The sequence below is a fragment of the Pantherophis guttatus genome, chromosome 3 (assembly GCF_059756535.1).
Source record: "Pantherophis guttatus breed Tessera chromosome 3, ASM5975653v1, whole genome shotgun sequence".
Taxonomy (NCBI): domain Eukaryota; kingdom Metazoa; phylum Chordata; class Lepidosauria; order Squamata; family Colubridae; genus Pantherophis; species Pantherophis guttatus.
In genome coordinates, this window is record NC_142065.1 from 158,494,550 (window position 1) to 158,519,098 (window position 24,549).

Genomic DNA, 24,549 nt, shown 5'->3' on the forward strand with positions numbered 1-24,549 from the left:
TTCAAAATCTATTATTCTGTAACTTGGTAAGAGAGCTGTTTCCCCCTCTATATCCCAGAGCAAAAGACATACTTTGTCTGTGATACTCTCTTAAACATTACGATCTAAAAAATATTTTTTTAAAAAATAGAAATTTAGCATATTGACTCACACAACCCCAAGATGTCAGGCCACTGCAGCACCTTCATATATTAATTGTATAAATTCATTCAGAAAAACCACAAAACAGGTAGAAGAAGCAAGAGTGAAATACCCCAAAATAAAGATTTCTCAAATTTTCATCACCCTTTAAATGTTTTAATAATCAGCAAAATATTCAGTATTCAAATGAGAAAAATGGGGGGGGGGAATGAAAGACACATTGCAGTGGCACAAACTAATTTCTGTAACTTTAAAACCACTCTCTCAAATTGCATGATTTTATTCAGAAATTTCAGAATACAGTTTCCTATTTGTTAAGATTTTGGTTCACAGAAACTCTTATAAACATAAGAATACTTTGCTTCCACAGTATAATGTTCATCATGGAACAACTTGCAGAAATAGTCTTTTGACCACAAATATTTTTAAACAGTTAGGCTGTAATTTCTTTATAAACCTATTGGCATTTTTTTCCTACAAAAACGTACACAAAACAACACCATCAGACTTAAAGCCTACTGAAGGCAATGGAGCCAATTAACATCAACTTTCCCCAATTTTTCATCAAAAGAGGTGAAGGTGTTTGTCAAGACTGGGTCCAGGCTGTAAAACAGTCTCATTTATAGGCCTTCGAATTCATTGGGAATTTCTCCTATGCAGGCCCCACTAAAGTGAGAGAAAACAATATACGGAGGCTATGGAAATCCTGTTGTTCCTGACAGATTATCCCATTACAAGTATCCAAAATTGTATGGATTTTCCTTTTTTTCAAATAAGAATTTGTAGAAATGAAAGTGGTAATGCACTTGAATATTTCCTATGGTGACTATTTTGCTATTTAATGTCACTGTCTTTAATTTTAAAATGTGCATTTTTATTTAAAGAATAATATTTGGGGGTTAATTTAGGTTCTCTTCACTTGCCAATTAAACTAAATTATAATGATGGCAAATTAATGCCGAACAATAAAGGAAAGCGCATTTAAAACTGAGGCCATATTCTTTCAAGGTTAAGTACTTCATAATCTCATCATTTTCCATGGGAAAAGATTATACATGTGGTTATCTCATCCAAGGAAATTAATGGAATTTAAATTCCCGTTAAGATGAGCTATTTAAGGTCCAATTGCTGTAGTAATTACAGGATACAGGTAGTCCTCAATTGACAACAATTGGAATCAGAATTTCTGTTACTAAGTGAGGTTGTGGTTCCGCCCAATCTCATTATCTTTTTTGCAACGGTTATTAAGAGAATCACTGCAGTTAAGTGAACCATGTGGTCATTAATTGAATCTGGCTTCCCCCATGACTTTGCTTGTCAAGCTAGCTGGGTGGGTCCCAAATGGTGATCACATGACCCCAGGGTGCGCCAACTGTCGTGAATACATGACAAGCAACCAAATTTTGATCATGTAACCATGGGGATGCTATAGTGGTCCTAACTTCAAGGACCAGTTGTAAGTCAGGATTTTCAGGGTCATAACTTCAAATGGCTGCTTAACAAATGGTTGTAAGTTGAGGACTACCTGAATTTTTAAATTCAATGCTACATAATTTTTAAAAATTTCAGTTGAGACAAATCTCACAGTTCTGAAATTACCTGAATAGTTTTATTTAAATCAGATTTCTATAATCCCTTCAAAATTTTTTAAATGTTTTAAGTATATTTAGCTTTTTGCTTGAATATTATTAATGACTTCCAGTATTCATTTTACAGATATTTTTCAAAGGCTATTTTCAAATTTAAAAATGCTTAAGAATGAACAAAAGAAACAAAGCAACATTTGCAATAATGGAACTGCTTAGGAGAAAGGAAGCTTTCAAAATGTATGATGCATAACTGTATTGGATCACATATTGCCTCCAACCCACAGTTATATGTTTTTAATTAGATATTAGGGAATTGTTTTAAGCATGTATCCAAGTTCGGTACACCAGTATATTTTACCCCAAACTTTTTTTTAAATTAAGAACAAAAAAAATAATAATCCCAGACTATTTGAAAACGACAAAGTATATCCCATCAAGTTTCAATTTTTTACTTATGGTTGAAAACACATGAAATGTGCTTCAAATGCATAAAAATCACAGTGGATTAGCAGCAAAGGAGATGGGGAGTTTAAGGACAATATTTATCATTCACATTGCGATTATTTTGCACACTGAATGAAAGATAGTTATTTTACTCTTCTAAAAAACCCTTTATCTTTTTAAAAAAAGAAAACCCCCAAATATCCATTAAACTCAAAATGCATTACTCTTCTTTATGCACAAAAATGAAATTATGGCAGCAAAAAAACCCTAGTAATAATTAAGTTTGTAAACTGTGTATCAACCACTCTTTTTTGTTGTTGTTGTTGTTGTTATTCCCAAAGTGCAAACTGCAAGTTTCCCATAAGCCTTCAGTAGTGCTTTTCTTGTAAATAATCCTTCATTTTGTTTGGCAAAGGCAGTTTCTGAATCAGATCTATTCTGGTATACTGACGTATAACAAAGCGACACAGGTACTGCAAGGAACGCACTTGCATGAAACGAGATACTGGATTGGTTAGTCTCACTGGGTAAGTTGTAGATCCAGGTAATCGAGATCTCGAATAGCAAAATGCACCATTTTCAGAGTCCCTAATCGAGTGTTCAATTAGATCAACTATAGAAGTATGTCCTTCCACATCAGGTTGTTCATAAAAGCTAAACCTACCATTTGAATGCTCAATTCTAGTATGAAGTGTTTTACCATGAGAACGGAAACTCAGACTTAAAAGGTAACGGTCATCAGAGCTGTCTCGCACAAGAAATGAACCGTCGGGAACATTAGCTAATTTCCCCTCTGCTTCCCATCGTGTGATCGGGCCCCAGTACCATCCTTGTTTTGCCAGTTTTTTAAGTTCCTCTGTGAGACTTGTTACAACCATCGGGCCACTATTTTGTACAGAATCGTAGACTCTTGCAACTCCTGGTGCAGAGTTAGGATCAAAATTCAAATGGCAGCGCATACTTTCAGCCACATGGACATCTGTGCCATTCAGGCTGTTAAAGTTCCTTTGGATTTGATTATTCTGTATTGGAGGTAGCAATGGCGAGAGTGGGGGAACATCATTAACTCTTGGACTTTGCAACATGATTCCTGTTGTACCAATCAATAAACCGTTTACTGCTTGGTCCACAAAGATATCCGGAGCAACTACTACGTCTTGATTCACTGAAACCTCTTCTTCATGAAATGTACTACTACCCATTTGAGAAGAAACAGTTGAGATCTCCATGGGTGAGGAACTATCCAGACAGTAACTACGTGATCCTTCCAAAGGATACATTCCCTCATCTAAAGGCACAGTGTACTGAATGTAGTCCTGAGGCATAAGTCCAATAACTACAGGCACGTGTTCATCAATATGAAGATGCAAATCTCCATTCTGAGATTCTGCACTTTTGAATGCACTGTTTTGTTCATGGAACCTGCTGTCTGGCTGCAAGTCATGGAAATCTTTGCGCACACCATTCAGTGCAGGGCTTGGGTTTGTAGAGTGGACCAAGGCCTTTACTTTCACTTCCATTTTTATACATGTTTCTTCTGAGTTTGTTGGCCGAAGGGGCCATGGTGTTGGACTATAATGGTGGTTTCGGAGGGATGTGGACCGAAGAGGTCTTTGAGCTCTTACATCTTTGAAAGTTATTGGAGCAGAAGAAGAAGAAAAGGTATCTTCATCAGCAGAGCTCACGGATGGCGTGCTGCCCTTTCCACCTTTTTGCTTCTGTTTTGCAGAAAGTCGTCTTTTTAATGTACCCATTAAGCTTTCGCTCTTTGATCTGTTTTTGCCACCTTTCTCATCTTCGCCGTTGATGTCACAGGTAGCCAAATCTTTACTATAACAGCTAGCAAACAAGGAGTCATCTTTTCCAAAATCATTTAATGATGGCTGTGCAACCACAACAAAGTCACTGTCATCTTTGCTTTTATTTAAGTTAAAAGATTTACGAATGGTCTTGAGACTAATTTTCTTCATTATGAAATGCAGCAATTCTGGTAGGGATTTTGTTTATTCTTGAGTGTACCAGAGATCTGTCCCTAAAACGTATGAAGCCGATGCTTCCACATTGATGCGACTTATCCAGACTCATTAACTTTCAAGACCCATTTCCTGAAAGCAAACAAACGAACAATAAATTTCATGCAAGACATGATCTGTAAAGAAATTTGAATGACTAAAATGTAAACTAACAAAATCAGTAAAGCAGAGTTAATATCAACATTACTACTGATCAATAAGAGGCTAATTTATTGAGCACAGTTTGTTTCATACATTATGTTAAGCTTTGTTCTGCTGGCTTATTCTTTGTATCTCATATTTTGGGTTATATAATGTTCAGACAGTTGGTGACAACTGTCTGAACATTATAGTTCAGACAGTTGTCATCAAACTGTACATTCACATATTTCATAGCTATTCTTTTGCATAATTTTTCTTCTATTTCTATTAACTTTAATACTATTGTGCTAAAATAACCAAACTGGCAAATCTCAATTAGTGCTTGTCCAATAAATTGAATTTAAAAATATGCTATTTCTTATTATAATCTGAAAGAAGATAACCACTTCATTCTGTTTCAGCCACTCATTAAATTTGGCAAGCATTTTCTGTAATCATCCCAACTAAAGAGGCTTATGGTTAAAGACATTAGCCTATAATTTGTTTGTATGTCCAAGCTGATAGGCATGTGGACCTCACACAATGTAAGGCCTCTCTAAGAAAAAATGAGGCAAAGAATAAAGTCCAATAACAAAAAGGAAAAAGCAACTTGATGATTGACAATTTTGCTTCCAATAAGCAAATTACTTTACACAAGCTCTCTTTTTCACATCCAACAGCCATGTTCTCTGGAATAATGTAGAGAAATGCAGTAATAAGAACTGTGGAAAATATATTAAAGGAACACTGTACATGAATACAAATCCAAACCAAATCACACTATATATCCAAACTTCTAAGACATGCTGTTATCCTGGTTTCAGATCCTTTTTCTATATACAGGTAATCCTCGACTTACAACAGTTCACTTAGTGACCATTCAAAGTTACAATGGCACAGAAAAAAGTGACTTATGACCATTTTTCACACTTATGACCATCACATTATCCCCGTGGTCATGTGATTTACATTTAGATGCTTGCTAATTGGTTCATATTTATGACGTTGCAGTGTCCCAGGGTCATGTGATCACTTTTTGTGACCTTTTGACAAAGTCAATGGGGAAGCCAGGTTCACTTAACAACTGTGTTACTAATTTAATAACTGCAGCGATTCATTTAACAACTGTGGCAAGAAAAGTCGTAAAATGGGGCAAAACTCACTTAAGAAATTTCTCACTTAGCAGCATAAATTTTGGGCTCAATTGTGGTTGTAAATTGAGGACTACCTGTATACCCTTGCTAACCACAGCGTGTCCCTCCAATGTACTCAAAAACAAGATAATGAGAGGGAATTACATAATTATGAAATGTGTTATTGCTTGTAAAGAAGTAGCAGTCATGGAGATAAAAAGATTCGATTACAGTATGTAGGAAGAAGATTAATACTTTTTCTTTGTGCCAGGCTCCTTTTGAAAACTTCTTTCTCAAAGCTAGTATTGTGTCAGGAAAAAAAGTAGCTATTGATACAGCTTTCCTTCTGCATAAACAGTTTTAGGGAAAAAGCCTGACAAGTCAAGGCATGGCATGGTGTAAAAACCTTCTCCCTTTTTTTTATTATTATCGACCACTTTAGAGTTGCAATTTCTTTTTGAAAATACAAGTCTTGTGAAACATAAATGAAACATGTCTCATGCGATCCAGTGAAACCCTGAAAAAAATCAAGAAGGTTCTGAAAAGGAAGAACATTTGAAAAGAAAGAATAGGATATATGCAAGTGTGTGGCTCACATTAATCCTAAAGAAAAAAAAAACTACTCTGAACAATTAACTAAAATGGAGACTGATTTCAAAAAGCTAAACGGGGTCAGATCCGGTTAGTACTTAAACAAGATACTGTCATAAAAATCAAGGTTAAGAAATTACAGAAGGTATAATTGCAGAGATCTGTGGTTTTTTTTTTTTTCAACTACATGCAAGTACTGGTAGTATTTGATTTATGGCTTTTCATTTAACAATGAAGTTACAATGGCCTTAGAAAAAGTGACTTACAAGTCCTCCAAGTTCCAACCATTGCACTAGCCCAGGGGTGGGCAAATGTGGCCCTTTTACAACCTGTGGACTTCAACTCCCAGAATTCCTGAACCAGCTTGGCTGTCTCAGGAATTCTGGGAGTTGAAGTCCACAGGTTGTAAAAGGGTCACATTTGCCCACCTCTGGGCTAGCCCAATGATCACACAATCATAATTCAGGCACTTGGCAACTAGCTCACATTTACAACAGTTGTCCCAAAGGTGCTTTTTCAGGAGGCAACTGGACAACTGGAGAAAGTCCAGTTGCCTCCTGAAAAAGTACCTTTGGGACAACCATGACCTGGATGATTGAGAATCTCTACAATAGTTGCAGCATTTTGTGATCGAGTAAATCATGACATGATTTACTTAACAACTAATATAATTCATTTAACAGCCATGGTAAAAAATGGTCTTAAATTCAGGTCTGGTTACATGATGAGTTGCTTAATGACTGGTATCGCTTAGGGATCGAAATTCCAATTCCAATTATGATTGTAAGTTGAGAATTACCTGTACCTACTAAATGGAAACTGACTGCTTGAGAATAGAAGTAGGTCAGTTGTGTCCTTGTTACTGTTAATAAAATAATGTCAGTAATGAAAACTAATTTTAAGACCCCCGATCACTCAGTGTATTGAAGACTTGAGGTTACTTGCAGCTTATGAACAAGTTGCTTGTAGGCATAGATTTAGTGTGGACAGTTATAATGAAATGTGTGTGTGAGAGAGGGAGGGAGGGAAGGATTGGGAGACAGAGAGAGAGAGAGAAAGGGAAAAAGAAATGTTTAGAGGTAAGACCATAGTCACCAGTGAAGCTCAACCTGAAGAAGGCTTTTCAAATTTTCTAAATATAGCAGTAAAGAGGCAAACTATGATCAGAGTTAGTAAATTCTCATTACAATTCATTTAACATTTCTGTTAACTATACTATTAAAGTAAAATCTTGAATTAACAGACCAAACAGGGATATCTGACATTCCATTAATGGCATTCCATTAATCCATTAAATCATTGATATGCAAGCCATGCTAAACCATTTTAAATCGAAGTATCTTCTTTGGGATATTAGTTTTACTGCAATTGTGCCAATTTATTTAATGAATATAGAAAATACCAAACTGATTTCTAATTCAATTCACAGTGTGAATCACAATATGAAACACATATACTTATCTTATTTCTTTAATGGCTCTAAAATGACCCAAGAGCAAGTATTCACTATATCATTATCTGCAGAGCAACCTTGTATAGGCCAGGAAGTTTGGATTATCTCTGAGAGACAATGCCATGTAAGTAATTTCAGCTCTAATCCAAAGCCACTGATAGTAAAAACAAACAAACAAACAAACAAACCTATAATAATTGGATTTGGCTTTCTTCTTGCAACTATCAGCTTACACATTTAGTAAATAACATTAAGATCCCAATGATTTTCCAAATATGTCTAAATGAAAACTGCATGTTTGTATTAAAATGAAATCACCTAGCTTCGCGCGCACGGGTGCAATCCCATTGCAAACCGGTAGTAAAGGTAAGTAGAACCCATCCCTGCTTCAAACTGTGGACTGTGATGTCTCCTATTAAATGCCCAGATATTAAAATATGCATATATCATCAAACAGACAGATTGTCACATGTCAGCTCCACAAAGCTTTGTTAAAATAATTTAGTTCTCTATTATTTCACCATTCTCTTTATTTGCTAAGATTTTTCAGAACTTTGAAAGCAAATAAGAGCCTAGCACACTTGGGTGATTTTGAAAAAGCTAAGCAGAGTCATGGGATATGAGACCACCAGGGATATGAGACCACCAGGAAATTCCAGGACTACTAGAAAAAAAAAAATCCTAGAAGAGAGCAAATTAAAGTCACACTGTTGATTAAACAAATAGCTATTTCCATATAGTTCCCAAGACTATACAGGTAGCCCTTGACTTACGACAGTTCGATTAACTATGGTTCAAAGTTACAAACTCCTTGGGGGGAAAAAGATTTATGACCTCTATTTGTACATATGATCATCACCAATCCCACAGTCACATGACTGCAATTTGGGCACTTGGCAACTGGCTCACATTTATAACTATTTGCTGCATTTGCTGTCGTCATGTGATCACAATCTCCCATTAGTAAAGCTAGATTCACTTAACAACGCTTAATGACCGTGTTGAATTGTCTTTACTTAGCAATAACCATAAAATTGTTGTAAAATTTGGTCCAACTTATCTTATGACCACAACATAAGTTGTGGAACTTCAAGACTAATTGTGGTTGTAAGCTAAGGATAAGCCATAGCTTGACTTACCGCATTGTGACAGCACACAGCAGAATAAGACTAGCTTACTATTTGGGTTGAAGTCTACCAGGAAATCCCAAAATTATAACCCAGACCAAAAGGTTAAAAACAATCCTGAAGATACTGTCATACTTTTGCCAGGATAAATAAGTGGAGATGTAATTTACTGATTGATTTGAATGCTGCCTTCATTACCAGACTATCTCTAGGCAGGAAGCATTCATTTATTTGTCAAATTTATATAACTGCCCATCTCACAAACAAAATGACAAGTTGGTGTCAATTGTTTCTGACACTTTTGGTATCAAAATTATGCTTGAACTTGCAAACATGAAGGCTACATTCTAGAAAGAAGATAATAATAAATAAATATAAAGTAGAAATCTTAATTTAATCTGAAATGAATTAAAAGTAAATTCATACAGTTAAAATGATTGCTCTTATTGTATTTTAAAATATCCCCATATCTGGGGAGTGTATTCAAGGCTCTGTGGGTTCTTTGATTGTGTCTCTTTGTTCTATCGGTCTTCATCTGTTTTGAATACTGAATATGCAACTTAGGATATTCATCTATAAAATATTGTCAATTAACAGATATTGTTACATATTCCATGAAAGCACAATGCTTGAAAAATTAGCTTGCTGCTCATTTGTCATCTGTTTGACTGCTGACAGTTAAATGACTTTTATAAATGTCCGGAGTACGCATTGTTTGTTTTATCATATAATACCAATGCAATTATAACTTTTTTTTTTAAAAAAAAGGTCAACTAATTAAAAAGGAAGAAATTTAATGAGCCATTTGGATATTTCCATGTGGTTTCATATAAGAACCATCAGCAAATATAAGTGGACATTGTTCACAAACAGCATTATCAGCATATTTCACTGCATAATTTAGAAACAATCCAGTTGGGATAATTGTAACCCACAGTTCGGGAAAGCCTGGTTCAAAAACAGGAATAAATAATAGGGTAAAATGCTTCTTCCCTCTTATCCTTCCGTTATGACTTGTATCTGACTAAGATTGCCAATTACATCAAACAGGAGAACTCTGAATTGGATAAATGACTGTCCTTTTCCACAATGGGAGATGGCAAAAAGAACCATTTATGACACCATGAGGATCATACATTTCTTAAAACTGAAAACCAAAACTTGCAGTAGTATTTTTATCAAGATAATTTATGCTCCCCTTCCTTCCACTCTCACAACACATACACACATAACCCTCTTTCTTATGGCTAGAAGAGGTGTTACAATTTTAATCTGTAAACTATCTCTGTATAGAAATACTTGATATGGATGTGCAAACTGGTGCTTTTCAGATGCCGATATGCCTATGCTGGTGGGCACTTGGTAATATATTTCAACAATTCTGGAGGGCCATGTTTTTATGCTTTACCAGCCTTCCTCTAAGCAAACTTGTAAATCTTACAGGAGTAAAAAAGAAAGCCATTCAGAATGCAATTTGGTTAGCTATAGTATATACCCGTGATGGCCAACCTGTGGCACACCTAGCCATATCAGTGGGCATGCCAGCTCAGCTCTGGCACGCATGCATGCACTGGCCAGCTGATTTTCGGGCCTTCTGGGCCCACCAGAAGTAGGGAAACTGGCTGTTTCCTGCCTCTGGAGGGCCTGGGGGGGGGGAAGGCCCATTTTTCTTTCTCACCTGGCTCCAGATTCTCTCTATGTATCTGGGGAGGGCGAAATTACCCTTCCCTACCTCCTTAGAGGCTCTCTGGAAGCCCAAAACGGCCGTTTCCCAAGTTCCGGTTGGACAGGAAGTGATGTTTTTTGTTGTTCCCAGCCTCCAGAGACTCCACCCCCGCCTCCTCCTGGCACGTGATGGGAAAAAGGTTAGCCATCACTGGTATATACAATAAGGCTGGATTAAATGTACAGTAAAAATAACCACCACCACAGTCATTATTGAATAGTGGAAAATTAAACAATTGGTCATTTTAAACATATTTTTGAAACTCTTGAAAAAAGAGAGGTCCTTGGTTTTTGTTCTAATGTTCCGTATTAAATCTATACTTTTTACAGAATGCCAATGACGATAACCAGGTATTAGAAATTGAGCCCTATGAAGAGAGTCTGAAAGAGCCAATATACTTAATACTGCAAAAAGAAGACAGAGGAACCAGATAGCATCCTTCAAATATCTGAACAGGTGTCACCTCAAAAAGGCCAGGACCTGTTCTTTATCATGGAATAATAGATTTAAATTATAGAAAATGAATTCAAATGTAATGTTAGTGGAAAATCCTCTCAAGTGTGAATACATTTCAACAGTGGAATTACACAGACTCCTAATCAGCGTCTCTTTACTACATGCATTCAAGGAGAGGCTCAATAACCATCTCTTGGGCATGCTTGAACTTTGATATCTAGATTGATTCTTGCCACCAACAGATGATTAAATTTTAGCTTAAATGGCTATTTCTTTTTAAGGATTCTACTTCATCTTTTATAGAAAAATAATAATTGAAAGTACCATTAACAGAAATGCATTCTCTGGCACTTGACTTGAAAGCTATTAACATGGATGCTTTCCTAAGCCAGAGGAGCTATCCTTCCCATACTCAATTCTCTTTACTCCTGCAAATAAGGCAAATATGAGAGAGTAAATAAGACACAGAACTCACAGAAGGCTGATAGCTCTTTCTTCCTCTCTCTCTCTCTTTTTGTGTGGCGCTTTTTAATAGAGCCGCAAAATAATTTTTAGCTTGCTATTACATAATACATCATAAGAATAAAAACTGTGAGTTGGGCAGCCATATATATGTAATAGATAAACAAATAAAAAGAGCAGAATGAAGAAACCAAAGAATTATCTGATCCTGTATGTGCCCACACTGTGGGACTTCTCCTGGATTATTCAGATAATATGGAGGAACCCTTGAATCATCTGCAGTGATCCTTAAAAACCCCCCAGCACTTTGGTACTTAAAGGAGCAATTTAGAGAAGTGTTTCACAAAGTATCCTTCCAAATGATTCACATAGCCCTAATATTTAAATTGAGATTCTGGCAAAACTCAACCAACTCGAACTCAAAAATAATGATCATCAAACAATACAGAAATCTATTGTTAGATGCATATAGAAGGAACTGAAAGGTTAAAGTAAAAACCTCTGGCTTAAGCTGGAGTCCTGGTGAAATTCAGAGCAGCCATGATTAACAACTATTATGAAACTGATGAAAAGCATACTTATACATTAGTTTCCTTAATTTATCTGAACGAAAAAAAATACTTCCATGGATTGTCCTAATGAAAATTCTAACAAAAATATCTCCATTCTTATCTCATTTTTTTCTCTTCCTAAGTGACCTTGTGTCACAACAGATGAATGATCTTGAAAAAGCAATGCGACACTTGACATTACCCATGGCTTTGTATCCAAGTTAAAATAGATACTTGGCTAAAGTGTTTGATACTGATGAAATCCCAACTCAGTTACAAAGCTCAATGGTGTGATTTTAAATTAACTCTATTTTGTACAACTCTGCTCCACTACTTTACTATAACAATATATTGGGGGCACTGGCATAGAAATGAACATTTATTTGTATGCTGTCAAAAAAAGAAAGGAAGGAAACAAAAAAGAAAGGAAATAAAAAGGAATGGTAATAGCATATGGGAAGAACTTGAGAGGCAGGGCAAAGAGATGCTGCCTAGGAAATGGTCAAATAAAAAGACAGGATACCCCACAGCTGGTAAGTGGGCAGGGCAAGAAACTCAGAAAGGACCCTCCACAGTATCTCAACATGTAGGCAGCAAGAAAATAGCCCTTCCAGACTTGAAAGATTCTGTTAATGTAGCTTTACAATAAAATAGAATTAGGTTATCTGGTCATGTTTATTACTGGTAAGGCTGACAGGAATAGAAATCTTTTTCTAAGCATTAACTAGTTCTTCAGTTCAGCTGACAAAGATTTCTAAAGAAACAGCATAGTCTACTCATGTTTTCTGCCTATACGAATTGTACCCAGTTTGTAAACAATTTGCACATAACAACAAATACTGGCTTATCGTGTTTGAATTAGTAGGCTGATACATGCTACTCACTGTTTCTTGACTATCTTCCACTACCAGCAGGGAATAGTTATACAAAACAAGGTTTGTTTTGTACTACACATAAACCAAGATACTAAACTTATTATTCTTAAAAGAAGTCAAGGTGAAGCCTGGTTTTAAATTCCAACATGTCAAGAGAGGGGTCTTGATCCTTGTGGAAGACTAAACAAAGAATACTTATGAATTTCCAACTAGTTGTGCCAAAGAAGGAGTTAAGTGTGGATTGGTATACTTAATCACAACAGACATATATGACTCATATAACTATAAACCTTTAAACTGTAGTTTCTCCAGAGGTTATCGCTTTAAAGTTCAATAAATTATGCAACAATGCAGAATTCTAAGCCAAATTAGATAGCAAAGCAAATTCTATTTTTTTGTATGTCTGCATGCAAATAATTTTAAAAGGCTCCTATACAAATCAATTTATAATATCCTGCTTCGCCTCTTACCTCATCTAAATCAGATATAGCCACTATACTGTACTGCCAAAGGTCTGCCTATTGAATGCCCCTAGGTTATACCGTTTCAAATAGCTGTAGGATATTGCAATTGATGCAGTGACTCACTGATGGAAGACACTATACTAGTAGAGATTTGAATCTATGAAAATTAGTGAGTAATTTATGGACAACTTTTTGTTCCCCTTCCATTCACTTGTTTTTATTCTGGCTATGAAGGAAAGCTTACCCATCTTTAGCTCTACCAGACTAAGAGCTTAGTGTTCCCTATGGAAACACAAGCTATTCAGAAATGGAAGCAAGCTACTATCTTTTAAAAATTATTTACAAGCTGCCTTAATTTCTAAGAACATCATTTTAAACACTCTATTCAGAGAAGAAATAAACAATCTGGTTCCCTTAGAAGTGTAGAAACTCTCAGAATTTCTAACTGCTAATGCTGCTGTGTTATGATTCAAAGTCAGGATACTTAGATTGCACTAGAGTTAACTGAACAAAAACTATATTTTTAAACACTGTGCAGCATATTTGCATAAATTATTGTTATTATTTAAAATATAATTAAATAGATAGAATTCTTTATTGGCCAAGTGTGATTGGACACACAAGGAATTTGTCTTTGTAACTTATGTATGTAAAGCCATCAGCATTTAATCATTTGTTAATCAAATTTATAAAGCCTCCCATCTCACAAGAAGTGTCTCTGGGAAGTATATAATAATCAATAAAAAATAATATTGCACGTATATATTTAAGAATAGAAAAATCAGCATTAAAATGAAAACGATTAAATCTTTCTCTCTATATATGTATGTATATATATATATGTATGTATGTATATATGTATGTATATGTATATGTATATGTATATGTATATTGAAGCTATCTAACAGATCTCTGATTCCCTGGGAACATGAGGCCTGATAGCATAATCACAATTTCCACAAGAATAAAAGGGTGGAGCTACCGAAATGTCCAGCGGGGAAACACTCCAAAAGGTGAGAGTCACAGCAGAGAAAGCATGCCACCTGGGACCTGCAAAACATAGGTACCTAACATCACACCCTCTCTGCCAGATCTAATGGGCCAGGCTGATATAACTAGAAAGAGGCTAATAATCCAGTCCTATGCCACAAAGTCCTATGCCACAAAGTCCAGATAATCCAGTCCTATGCCACAAAGGACTTTAAGGATTAAAACCCTTGAAGTGCCTTGAATTGGATCTGGAAGCAAACCGGCAACCAATGTAGCTCACAGAGATGGAACAGACATGTAATATGAGCTGCCCTAGAATCACACATAACTGCCCTTCTCATTACATCATGCATCTTCCAAATGCTCTTCAAGGGCAGCCCAAAAACAGTCCAATCTGGAGTTGACTAGGGCATGGGTGACTGTGACCAGAGCCTCCCAGTCCAGGAATAGGTGCACAACTCTGTGCAAGGCCCCTCCTAATCACGACTACCACTTGCTTCTCAAGCAGAAATTGTGAATTTTAGGAAAACCTAGATTGTACACTGGATCTGTCTGGGATAGTGTGACCTCCATCCAGCACCAAAGATGGCATAGTCTTAGAACTAGTAAGTCCCCAAACCTGGAGCTACTCAGTCTTGCCAGGGTTCAGCTGAAGCCTGTTGTTCCCCAACTAGATCCTCATAGCCTCCAGACACCAAGAGGTGTCTGGAGGCTAAAACATTCACAGCAGTAGTGGGTTGCCCCCGGTTCGCACCGGTTCTATACAACCGGTAGTAAAACCGGTGGGAGGCTCCACCCACCTATCCCACCATCACCAAAACGCTTCTGCGCATGCGCAGAAGAGCACGCACATGGCCCCGCTGCGAACCGGTAGTAAGGGTATGTAGAACCCACCCGATTCACAGCATTGCTTATCCAAGGGCTGAGATATATAGTTGGATATCATCAACATACTGATAATACCTCATCCCATAGTAGTAGGCTTCATAACTATAAATATTTTTTTCTATTATTATTTTTTTGTGTGTGTGATGGAATGCATGGATAACTTTGAGGAAAAGGGAGTGGTGCTATTGCCTAGGAAACCATCAGACAAGAGAGGCAGAGCCCTTCATAGTTTGTCAAAGAAAAAAAAACTTAAAAAGAACCTAATGGATCTAGCAATTAAAAGTGGCAGGCGAAAAGTTTGCAATTTCAGATTTGCGAGATTCTGTTAATGTAGCCTTACAATAAATGTAGCTCATCCAGTCATGCTTACTGTCCAATTTACATGGGAAAGTTTCAAATGAACTGAGAATTAATGACAGAACAGAAAGCAATAGAGAAATATAAATTCCGTGTACAGGTAGTCCTTGGTTTATGAGCAATTATTTAACAACCATTCAAGTTATGGTGGCCTTGTAAAGGATGTCTCTTGGACCATAGTTAAAAGTTCCTGATAGCTTGCTCCCCCATCAAACAACCATTTCAGACACTTGGAAACCAGCTTGCACTTACGACTGGCCAAGAACCCTGCAATCACCATTTGCAATCTTCATTGCTGGCTTGCCCAGAAATCAAATGGGGAAATTGGCAGGGAAGGTTACATGCTGCTAATCCAAGGACCCTTCCAACTCTGTTATTCTGTTATCTGCCAAGAGGATTCCGTCTCATCTCTAGGGGTGGCTGAAAGAACTGCCTACCAAGTGGAACTCAGCCCTTCCACCAGGCTGCAGAAAGGGACTGGGATCCTAAAATAGGATAAGCAATCACCACAGTTCTTGTGATAGTTTGATAGGCCCTTTCTCTAAATTGCATGATGAACTTTCCAATGATTGCAAGAATCTGCCTGCAGCACAGTACAGTATATTGGCTGGGCATGCCTACAGCTGCACAAAAAAAACAAAGATGAGTGGATCTGGTTATGGTGGGGAAGGGAGAGAGGGCTTAAACACCACTTCCTCATGGAGAATTTGGTTACAGTTGTGGCACTACCTGTATATTCTACGACAGGGATGTCAAACTCAAAGCCTGCGGGGGTGCTTAAATCCAGCCTGCAGGGCCAGCCTGGAAATATCAAAGGACCTATTGGCCAAAACGGACTGTGTGCACTGTTTTCGGCCTCTCCAGCCTCCTGAATCACTCTGCCAGCCAAAAACGGGCCGCGCAGAGGCTTCCATGCAGCCCATTTTTGGCCAGCAGAGTGCTGCTGGAAGCCAGGGAGGCCAAAAACAGGCCGCACAGGGACCTCGGGGGACCTCCACACGGCCCATTTTTGGCCGTCAGTGCGCCAAAAATAAGAGTGTGTAGATCACATACAATTGGCTTTTATATATTAAGCTATGAATATCTAAGTAATTAAGTAATTAAACAATATACATGCAGTACTCTTTTAAAGGTTTATGAATCCATTTTCCCCAAAGAAGAAAAAGAGATTATTTAACATATGTCTCCTCCCTGGAACATCTTAACACTGTCTTAATACACAGGAACAGGGCATTTGAATTAAAGGTAACACAGGTTAAAATACTTTGGTTGGTCACAAGACGAAAAAAGTCAGGAATACTCTGTTCTTGCATCATTTATTATGTAGAAATGTATCAGTAGGAGGATATAATATTGCTAGACTGGTCCTCCTGTTCTTATGAGACTCAAAATTATGCCTCCCACTGAATTAAGCTACTTGTAGCAACTTCATAGCTATAAAATGACCACCCTCTGACTTTTTAGTTTGAAATGTTTTCACAGCAACAATTCTTTTATTATTTGAATAAAGTATCAAAGTATTTTTACCTGCCGGAAGTTCAAAGGGATGCATTTTATGAATAATACAATTGCCTTAGTTCAACATAACAAATGATTATTTCTTTTAAGGAGCTCAACATAAGTATACTATGTTAAAAGTCATGCATTTGTCACCAGATAGCACTTACATGACGCTAGGTGCCTTTCCCTTTAAGGCAATTTTATTGTTTGATGTTACTATGGATATAAAACATTACATACATCAACTGATAATGGCTGACCTTGAAAAAGTCTTGAACTTAATTAGTTCTTGGATTGAAAACCACAAAGAAATCCAGGACAGTAGAATAAAGTAGACTGGATGGTTAAACAGATCAGTAGCAAATCATTATCTTATTGTTACCAAGAAAGCAACATAGGTCTGTCCACGTAGTCACTATGGATTGAGCCTGACTGCAGGAAGACTATATCTTAACTTACTTCAACTAAAATGCTTGAATAATTAACCAATAATTTGTTTTATAACATATTAACTTATGTAATTTCTAGACAAATCATTTCCTTGAAGTGCCATTTCAGTAAGGTTTGATAAAATTATACTGATTCTACATCCACATCAAAAATGAGTTCTACATCTCATTCTTTCATGATATCAGTAAATGAGAAATATTAAACACATTTGAGTAAATCCTAAATTTACTACATGCAACGTTTCTAGTCTTTAATTAGAAACACTTAATACGAAACTTAAATAGCATTCTACTATCAATATATTACATACTAGTATACTTATATACTTATACTACTTATATTACCAATGGCATTAAAGTTTAGCTTTTTCTGAAAGGTAAGCATATTCCAGTCTTCTTTTATTTTTACAATTACGCTATGATTGTCAGTATTATTTAGTTGTTTTGTATCTTCAAATTAACGATTAAAAGAACTGGAAAATAATGTACAATTACTAAAATGTAATAGAGGATAGGAATTTAGGAAGAAAAAAAAACCCTGAAAGTTTACATAAAAGTCCTTTGGGACTTGGTGTGGTATAAAAACATTTAATAAATAATAAATGCATAAATAAATAAATGCAATTCATATATCAATATAAATCATGATAGTAGTGAAAAAGTGATATATAAAACAGAACGCTCATTTTTACTAAATGCAGGAAGTGTAAGAAAAGATGAGAGAAACTAATTCTGAAGTCAGGCAGCATACAATTGCTATTCAGGAATGGAAGAGTATATATCATGAAAAGAAATCCAAGTGCACTTTTAGCATCTTTTTAGATAACTATTTACCAGGTAATAAAGAGACAACTGTTAATCGGTTTTTTGAAGAGAACTGAAACTACATTTTGTAACTGGAAAAAATCTGTTTCCTCTCTTTATGCTCATATATAGCTTTTGGGTGCGCCACTTGTGTTGACCTTATACAAGTTCACAGGAAATCAGGACTTTTTGCTAACCAAAATTATCCAAAGTTACTTTTAAGTTATTTTAAAGTTTACTTTTTAAATGAATCAATTTCTCTGTCCCACCAACAGGAGAACCTCATCCAGTATTTAAGAACAAAGGATGAACTTAATCTCCACCACCACCAAATGAACTTTACTTTTGCATAAAAGTCTTTCTATCTTTGAACTGTATGATAATAAAAAGACAACTATACTACCCATGATGCAACAAGAGATACCTTACATATGTCATAGAAACAGAATGGGAAAAATTCTCCACTAGAGTTTTCTGTGGCTTGGTGCCTCCAGACTTATTAAATTATAATGGCCATGCTAACTGGACTAGAATTACCGTTACCTGGGAATTCTCACGGAACTCAACTGGAAGATAGAAAGTTCAGGCAGGGTATTGTCTCAACATTGATTTCAGCTAACTCTATAGTACTAATAAGTGTGGTCTTTCACCAGCTAAATAATTCAATGTGATTTTTTTACGGATCCAAAAAATAGTATCTATTATATCTGCAAATGATATTTTTAAATTCAAAATAAGCACTACTGTAGTATGTTGAGGAAGAAAAAAGTAAGATGAAGAATCTATGTTAAACATTAAAAACAAAAATCTGATCATGAAGTTATCTGTAACTGTTCCTAGAATTGTATGGGCTACAAATGGATGAAGTTTGTTGAACATATTGACACAATTTTCTTTTTAAAAATATTTAAACTTATTTAAATATTGAATGGCAGCAAAATATCTATTCCAGTACTGGTTTTGAAAGCTAACTAAAATCCGCATTGTATCATTTGTATGCTTACAATAGCAACAGAAGTCAAATTATTTTAGAGTAATTATTAGAATATAGATGAATCGTGGCAATGTATAGTATTCAGACTGCAAACACCCCTAACCCAAAAATATTTATATGTTCACATTATTATTAGGCTTAGCTGCACACAATGCCCATAGAAATGAAGCAAGAAGCTAAACAAGATCTAAATTATGTTCTATATAGACCATTTTATAAGTAACTCTCACTGCACTATTTTAGTTTCACTAGAAGCCTTCCTCCTTTGTTAAAATTACATCAGCACATGAACTTTGGATACATGACATGTTTTGTGGATTGTTTTCAACTTTATATAAAGGCAAACACCCTGGAAAAAAAACTTTGGTAAAAGTGGAAATACAACTTTAGGATCACCTTCTATGTATTTTATGCATGATGTTTACACATGAAAATAATATAGTTTCACTGAATTTTGTACCATTTGGTACACCAGCCTTGCAGCCAACTGTCTCAACTAACAAGTTAAATACACTTATTCAAGATGGAAGTGAGTGACAGATGATGTGCTGTTAATGAATGTTTACTTCAGAGAAATCACTGGGCTGGGATTGTAAGAGGCCTACCTTAGAACAAAATTAATTGTCTAGACTTCATTGTTTCTGATGTGTGAAAGAAGAAAGGAGGCTGGCATGGGGCTATGCTTTGGATTCACAGTAGGAGTTCTTCAGATCCTTCCACCATCAATCTCAGCCTTTTCCCTGTTCTCCCCGCCTTTTCCCCCTGCAGTTCAAAGGGGGTTCTCAAAACTAATAAAAACAGCTAAAAGCACACCGCAGTTCTTTTCTCTCTCTCTCTCTCTTTTCTTTGGCGCCTATACGAGTGCCTGGAACTTGAGAGGGTGGAGGAAGGAACATCAGGATGGTGTTGAAAAGACAAAAAAAAAGTGCTTAGAAGGCGAGCATGAAGTTTATAAACCAGACTTTTCCAGGTGGCCCCGAACTCCAAAGGGAACCCAATTCCAATTCCACCTCTTAGGGGGTGATTTAACTCCTTATGGCCCTGGCGCACCTACTCTGCTGATTTTGGCTGGGGACCCGGTTTGGGGCGGGGGGGGGTGTTAGGAAGGTGGAGGCTGCAATACGGAGCCGGGATAAAACTACAGGACGGTCCTCTTTCCCTTGGATGACCACGCTGCGCCTCCCCATCCCCTCCGCAGGCGCCAGCGGAGCTCCTTTTTTCCCCTTCTTCTTTTTCTTCTTCTCCCCAGGCCTCGGCTGTGAAGCTGCAAGCCCCCGACAGAACAAAAGGGGAGCGAACGGTGCTGAGCAGGGATGGGCGAACTGAGGCCGAGTCAGGCCAAGCAGGAAGACTTCCACGCTGGAGGCCGTCGCTTGGCTTCATCGGGGCCTCAGTTCCCCCCCCACCTCCCCCGCCAATCAACCCAGGCCCGGATTCCCTTTCTTGCACCGCACGGCTCTCGGACAGGAGGCGTAAGAACCGCGCAGAAGGCGACTCACCGAAGGCAGCCAAACGCTGCTGCTACTGCTGCTGCCGGTGGCGGCCGTCGTAATGAGCCGAGTCCAGGCCGGCCGGGCTCAAGCGCCGGCTCCGCCTCCACCAAGCTCCCTTCTCGTCGGTCGCCGCTACTTCCTCCTCCTCCTCCTCCTCCTGCTGCTGCTGCTGCTGCCGCTGCTCCTGGCGTTGCAGTTTTCCCCCCGCCTCCTCGTCCTCCTTCCTCCTCCTGCGCCCTCCGTCTCCGCAGGGGCGCGAGGGGGGATAGCGAGGGCGCTACCGCCGCCGTCAGTTCACGTACGAGAAAAGCTTCTTCACACGCGCCTGCCGTCGCAGGGCTGAAGGGACGGAGTCCAAGCCGGCCGTCTCCCTTTCGCGTGTTTGTTATTTTGCCGTCCGTGACACCAAGGCCGCATTCTTTACGCCCCCGGTCTCTCTGGTGCCCCGCTTGCCCTCAGACGCTCGCCTTTTTCTTTTCGGTCAGTTTTACCGTTTTCGAGTAGCTTCGTTTCACTCCAACCTCAACCTCAACGCAGCTGCCGTGCACCTTAACTGGGCAAAACGTGCTGTTAGACTGTTCGGTTTTTCTTTCCTCTGTTAAGAGTTGAGATCTCGTCCGACGCTGCCCGTGAAAGGGCACAGGGATTTCTCGGGAAATGCCTGCCACAGTACTCCATTCCTGTATATGTGTCAAACCCCCTAACATCTCAATGGGCTTTGCTCCCTTTTGCCAATCTTCTCTGGAAATAATAAAAGTATGCCTTTCTAGCTGTTTCCCCTACAAGTCAAGAAACGACCATTTCAAAGCTGTGAGGCGACTTGACAAGATTGCAAAATGTTTTTGTAAACTATTAGTTTTTTGATGGAACGCATCATACATAGCTACACATGATTTGAAAGGGGAGGGAATACCAAGAGCTTTTTAACTATTCCTTCCTTGTCCGGGTTGGCTGACCTTCTCTAGATAGTTAGACGTAGTGGCTGTATAAGGAATTGCATGATGTTGCTTCCTATTCGCTGCAAGCATGAACTACGCTTTACTGTGGCAGCCTTTCTCAGGCTGATGCTTTCCAGTGGATTTTGACTACAATTCCCAGAATTCAACGTCAACATGGCTGTCCATTGCAGGTTTAAAATTTTGGTAGTCATAGTCAATGCTGTTAGGAGACTACCAGGTTCAAAAAGACTACCCTTAATATTTATTAGAAACAAAACAAAAACAAAACCCCTCAAAGCCAGCTGGGCTGTTATTAACTGTTCCTTTTGTCACTTTGGATGTACGCTGGCTGAGGTAAAGGCAAATCAGAGTTAAAAATTATGGGCTGTATATAAAGTTTGAGATCTGATTCCTGCGATCTTTGTGCCCATCTAATGTTTTCCTAAAAATTGTTTAAAAGTTTCAAATCTGAAAGTTTTCCTGTAATTTCTACTTCTTCTGTATCTGCTGCAATTTTAACTCAAAAAAGTTCAAAGTTGTGGAATTAATGTTTTGGTTTGATTCTTAAGTCTTTTTGTTCATGTCTTTGCACGAGTTTATCTTATTTTCACAATTCTCTGGTTTAACTGGTTTCAGCATTTAAAAACAGATTTTGCTGTTGAATTTATTTAATTTTGAATTTATTTAATTTATTTAATTCAGGCTTGGTCCCACTCAATTGGGAAGACCAAAGAGTTCAAAGAGAAGTAGTGGATAGTTTGGAAGGAAATAACCATGTAATGCTGGATTTCTTGATTTGAAGCAGATAAACTGAATTTAGTCAAATGTGTTTTTAAGAAGGTAGATTTTAATAAACATTAATTATTTAATAAGATTCCATTACAGAGGAGCTAATAAGGAGCCCAATATCTAGAGTTTCTAAAAAAAATAACAAAAGCACAAGAAGTAATTCTATCAAGGGGGAAAATGCAACCCAATTTTGAAAGCAAATATGACTACACAAAGCCTAAAATAAATAAAGGCACATACAGGCAGTGGAAAGAAATACTTTTCCAAGAAAGGGTATGCAGAGATAGCCAGATTCCTAAAGACGGTATTAAAAAAAGGTAAACCTTAGAGTGAGCTAAGAAAAAAAGGATTTCTTCACATATTTTTTAAAACGAAAATGAAAAGAACTTCAACTACATTATGAAGATGGCAGAAGTGTGAGATTAGCCAGAAATACTCAACTATCTTTTCTAGAAAGCTGCATGATCCTTAGGTAGTTGGGAAAATTGTTCTGAAGAATTAATATTCTGTTTTGAACTTGACAGAAACTCAATTGAGGAATACATGACCTTGGATGAATTCAAATCTCCAAGAGTAGGATTGAAGTATTGTAGGAACTTGAAGAACAAAGATTCTTCATTTTCACAGTTATTGGGGGAAGAAAAAGAATGGGAAAAGGGAAAAATTCTGCATTCCAATCAATATAATATCTGAACCTAGACAGATTAATCTACAACATATAATAAAATGATTGAATTGTAGGCACTTTGAAAACAGTGTTCAACCAGTCAATATATATTTTGTTGTTGTGGAGATAGAACCAACAAAGTATCTTTTAATGACATACACAACTACAGTGATCACTGGACTCTTTGCCAATAAAAGCAAAAGAATCCCAAAGCTCACAAGGCAGACACGTTCTAAAGGTGGTAGCATAAGATTATAGAAGGAGTATAAGGCATGACATGACCTTTATTGCAGGAAGATGGGATGAGAAAAACATGGGTTAATTTATTATGGCCTGACTTGGCACTTCTACAATCTGCTCTTCTAAGGATATTCCAAGTGTGCCCTTTCTATTGACTTTAGCACGTTCTAATGGGATCAATGTCCTTTATCGTACTCATAAATTGATATAAAATGAAATTGGCTGCATACATATAAGAAAAGCAGGGGATTAAAAACTAAATTCTTTACCAAGAGACTGAGGAAAATTGATATGTGTAATTTGAGAAAAAATGACTGAGGCAAAATATGAAAGTACTCTTCACTTCAAGGCCTACCATAAAGAAGGGCATTTTATAATAAATTTATGTTAAAGGCAATTGCTAACTGAGTATCAGGGAACTTGCCATTGTGGAAGACTTCATAGTGGAATATATCACGTAGGTGGTGGCTCCTCTTCAGTGGATGTGATCAAGTTGACTGGAGAGCTACCGTATTTGTTTATTAAATTTATATATGCCACCCACCTAAGCAACTCTGGGTGGCTTTTAAGCTATACATTAGAGATTTTAAACTACCCATTATGGTTGTAAGACATGATGGTTGGAAAGCAGGTCATCACATAACTGACCCAGTTTTACTTTTGTGATGGTCTTAAACAAATCATCATGGTTAAGTAAATCTGCAGTTATTAAGTGACCACCTTGGTTGTTAAGAAAATCCATTGTTCACTATGGGGTATTTTTTGCCCAGAACCCAGGGTGGATAAAAATCAATGATTTTTTTAAAAAAATCAAAAAAATCAGATTTTTTTTATTTAAATCGGATTTTTTTATTTAAATCAGATTTTTTTGATTTTTATTGAATTTATTTTAATAAAAAACTTTTGGGTAAAAATCTATCGTAAGATAGTTTTCTATTTAAGATACATAAATAATTTAGTTTATTCAGCACGAAATGGAGCTTAGTTATGTAGCACAAGGCTGTATATTCTGCAACACTGGGACTATCGGTGAGTCAACAGCGGGTCAAAGGAGTAGCAGAGATGACAGTTGCTCTTTAAAAATTATGATTTAAATCGAGTTGATTTAAATCAAGTCTTTTTACTAGTGATTTAAATCATGATTTAAATCATGATTTAAATCGACTCGATTTAAATCAAATCCACCCTGCCAGAACCAGAAGTAAATGTCTGTTTTTAGCAAAAATATTGTAAATCACAGTCATATGGCCACAGGATGTTGCAAAGGGCCATAAA

At 37.1% G+C, this 24,549-nt stretch overlaps 1 protein-coding gene across 1 annotated transcript; it reads right to left on the minus strand.

The window, feature by feature from the left end:
- Positions 1 to 281: 281 nt before the first annotated feature.
- Positions 282 to 21,574, minus strand: SOCS6 (suppressor of cytokine signaling 6). Its single transcript, XM_034429374.3, has 2 exons — positions 20,647 to 21,574; positions 282 to 4,279 (listed from the first exon to the last, which is right to left on the minus strand). Exon 2 carries the CDS (start codon positions 4,142 to 4,144, stop codon positions 2,543 to 2,545), a length of 1,602 nt encoding a protein of 533 aa, XP_034285265.1. The 5' UTR covers positions 4,145 to 4,279; positions 20,647 to 21,574; the 3' UTR covers positions 282 to 2,542.
- Positions 21,575 to 24,549: the final 2,975 nt, after the last annotated feature.

Coding starts and splice junctions, on each gene's coding strand:
- SOCS6 (XM_034429374.3), bottom strand. CDS start 4,144: ATGAAGAAAATTAGTCTCAAGACCATTCGTAAATCTTTTAACTTAAAT.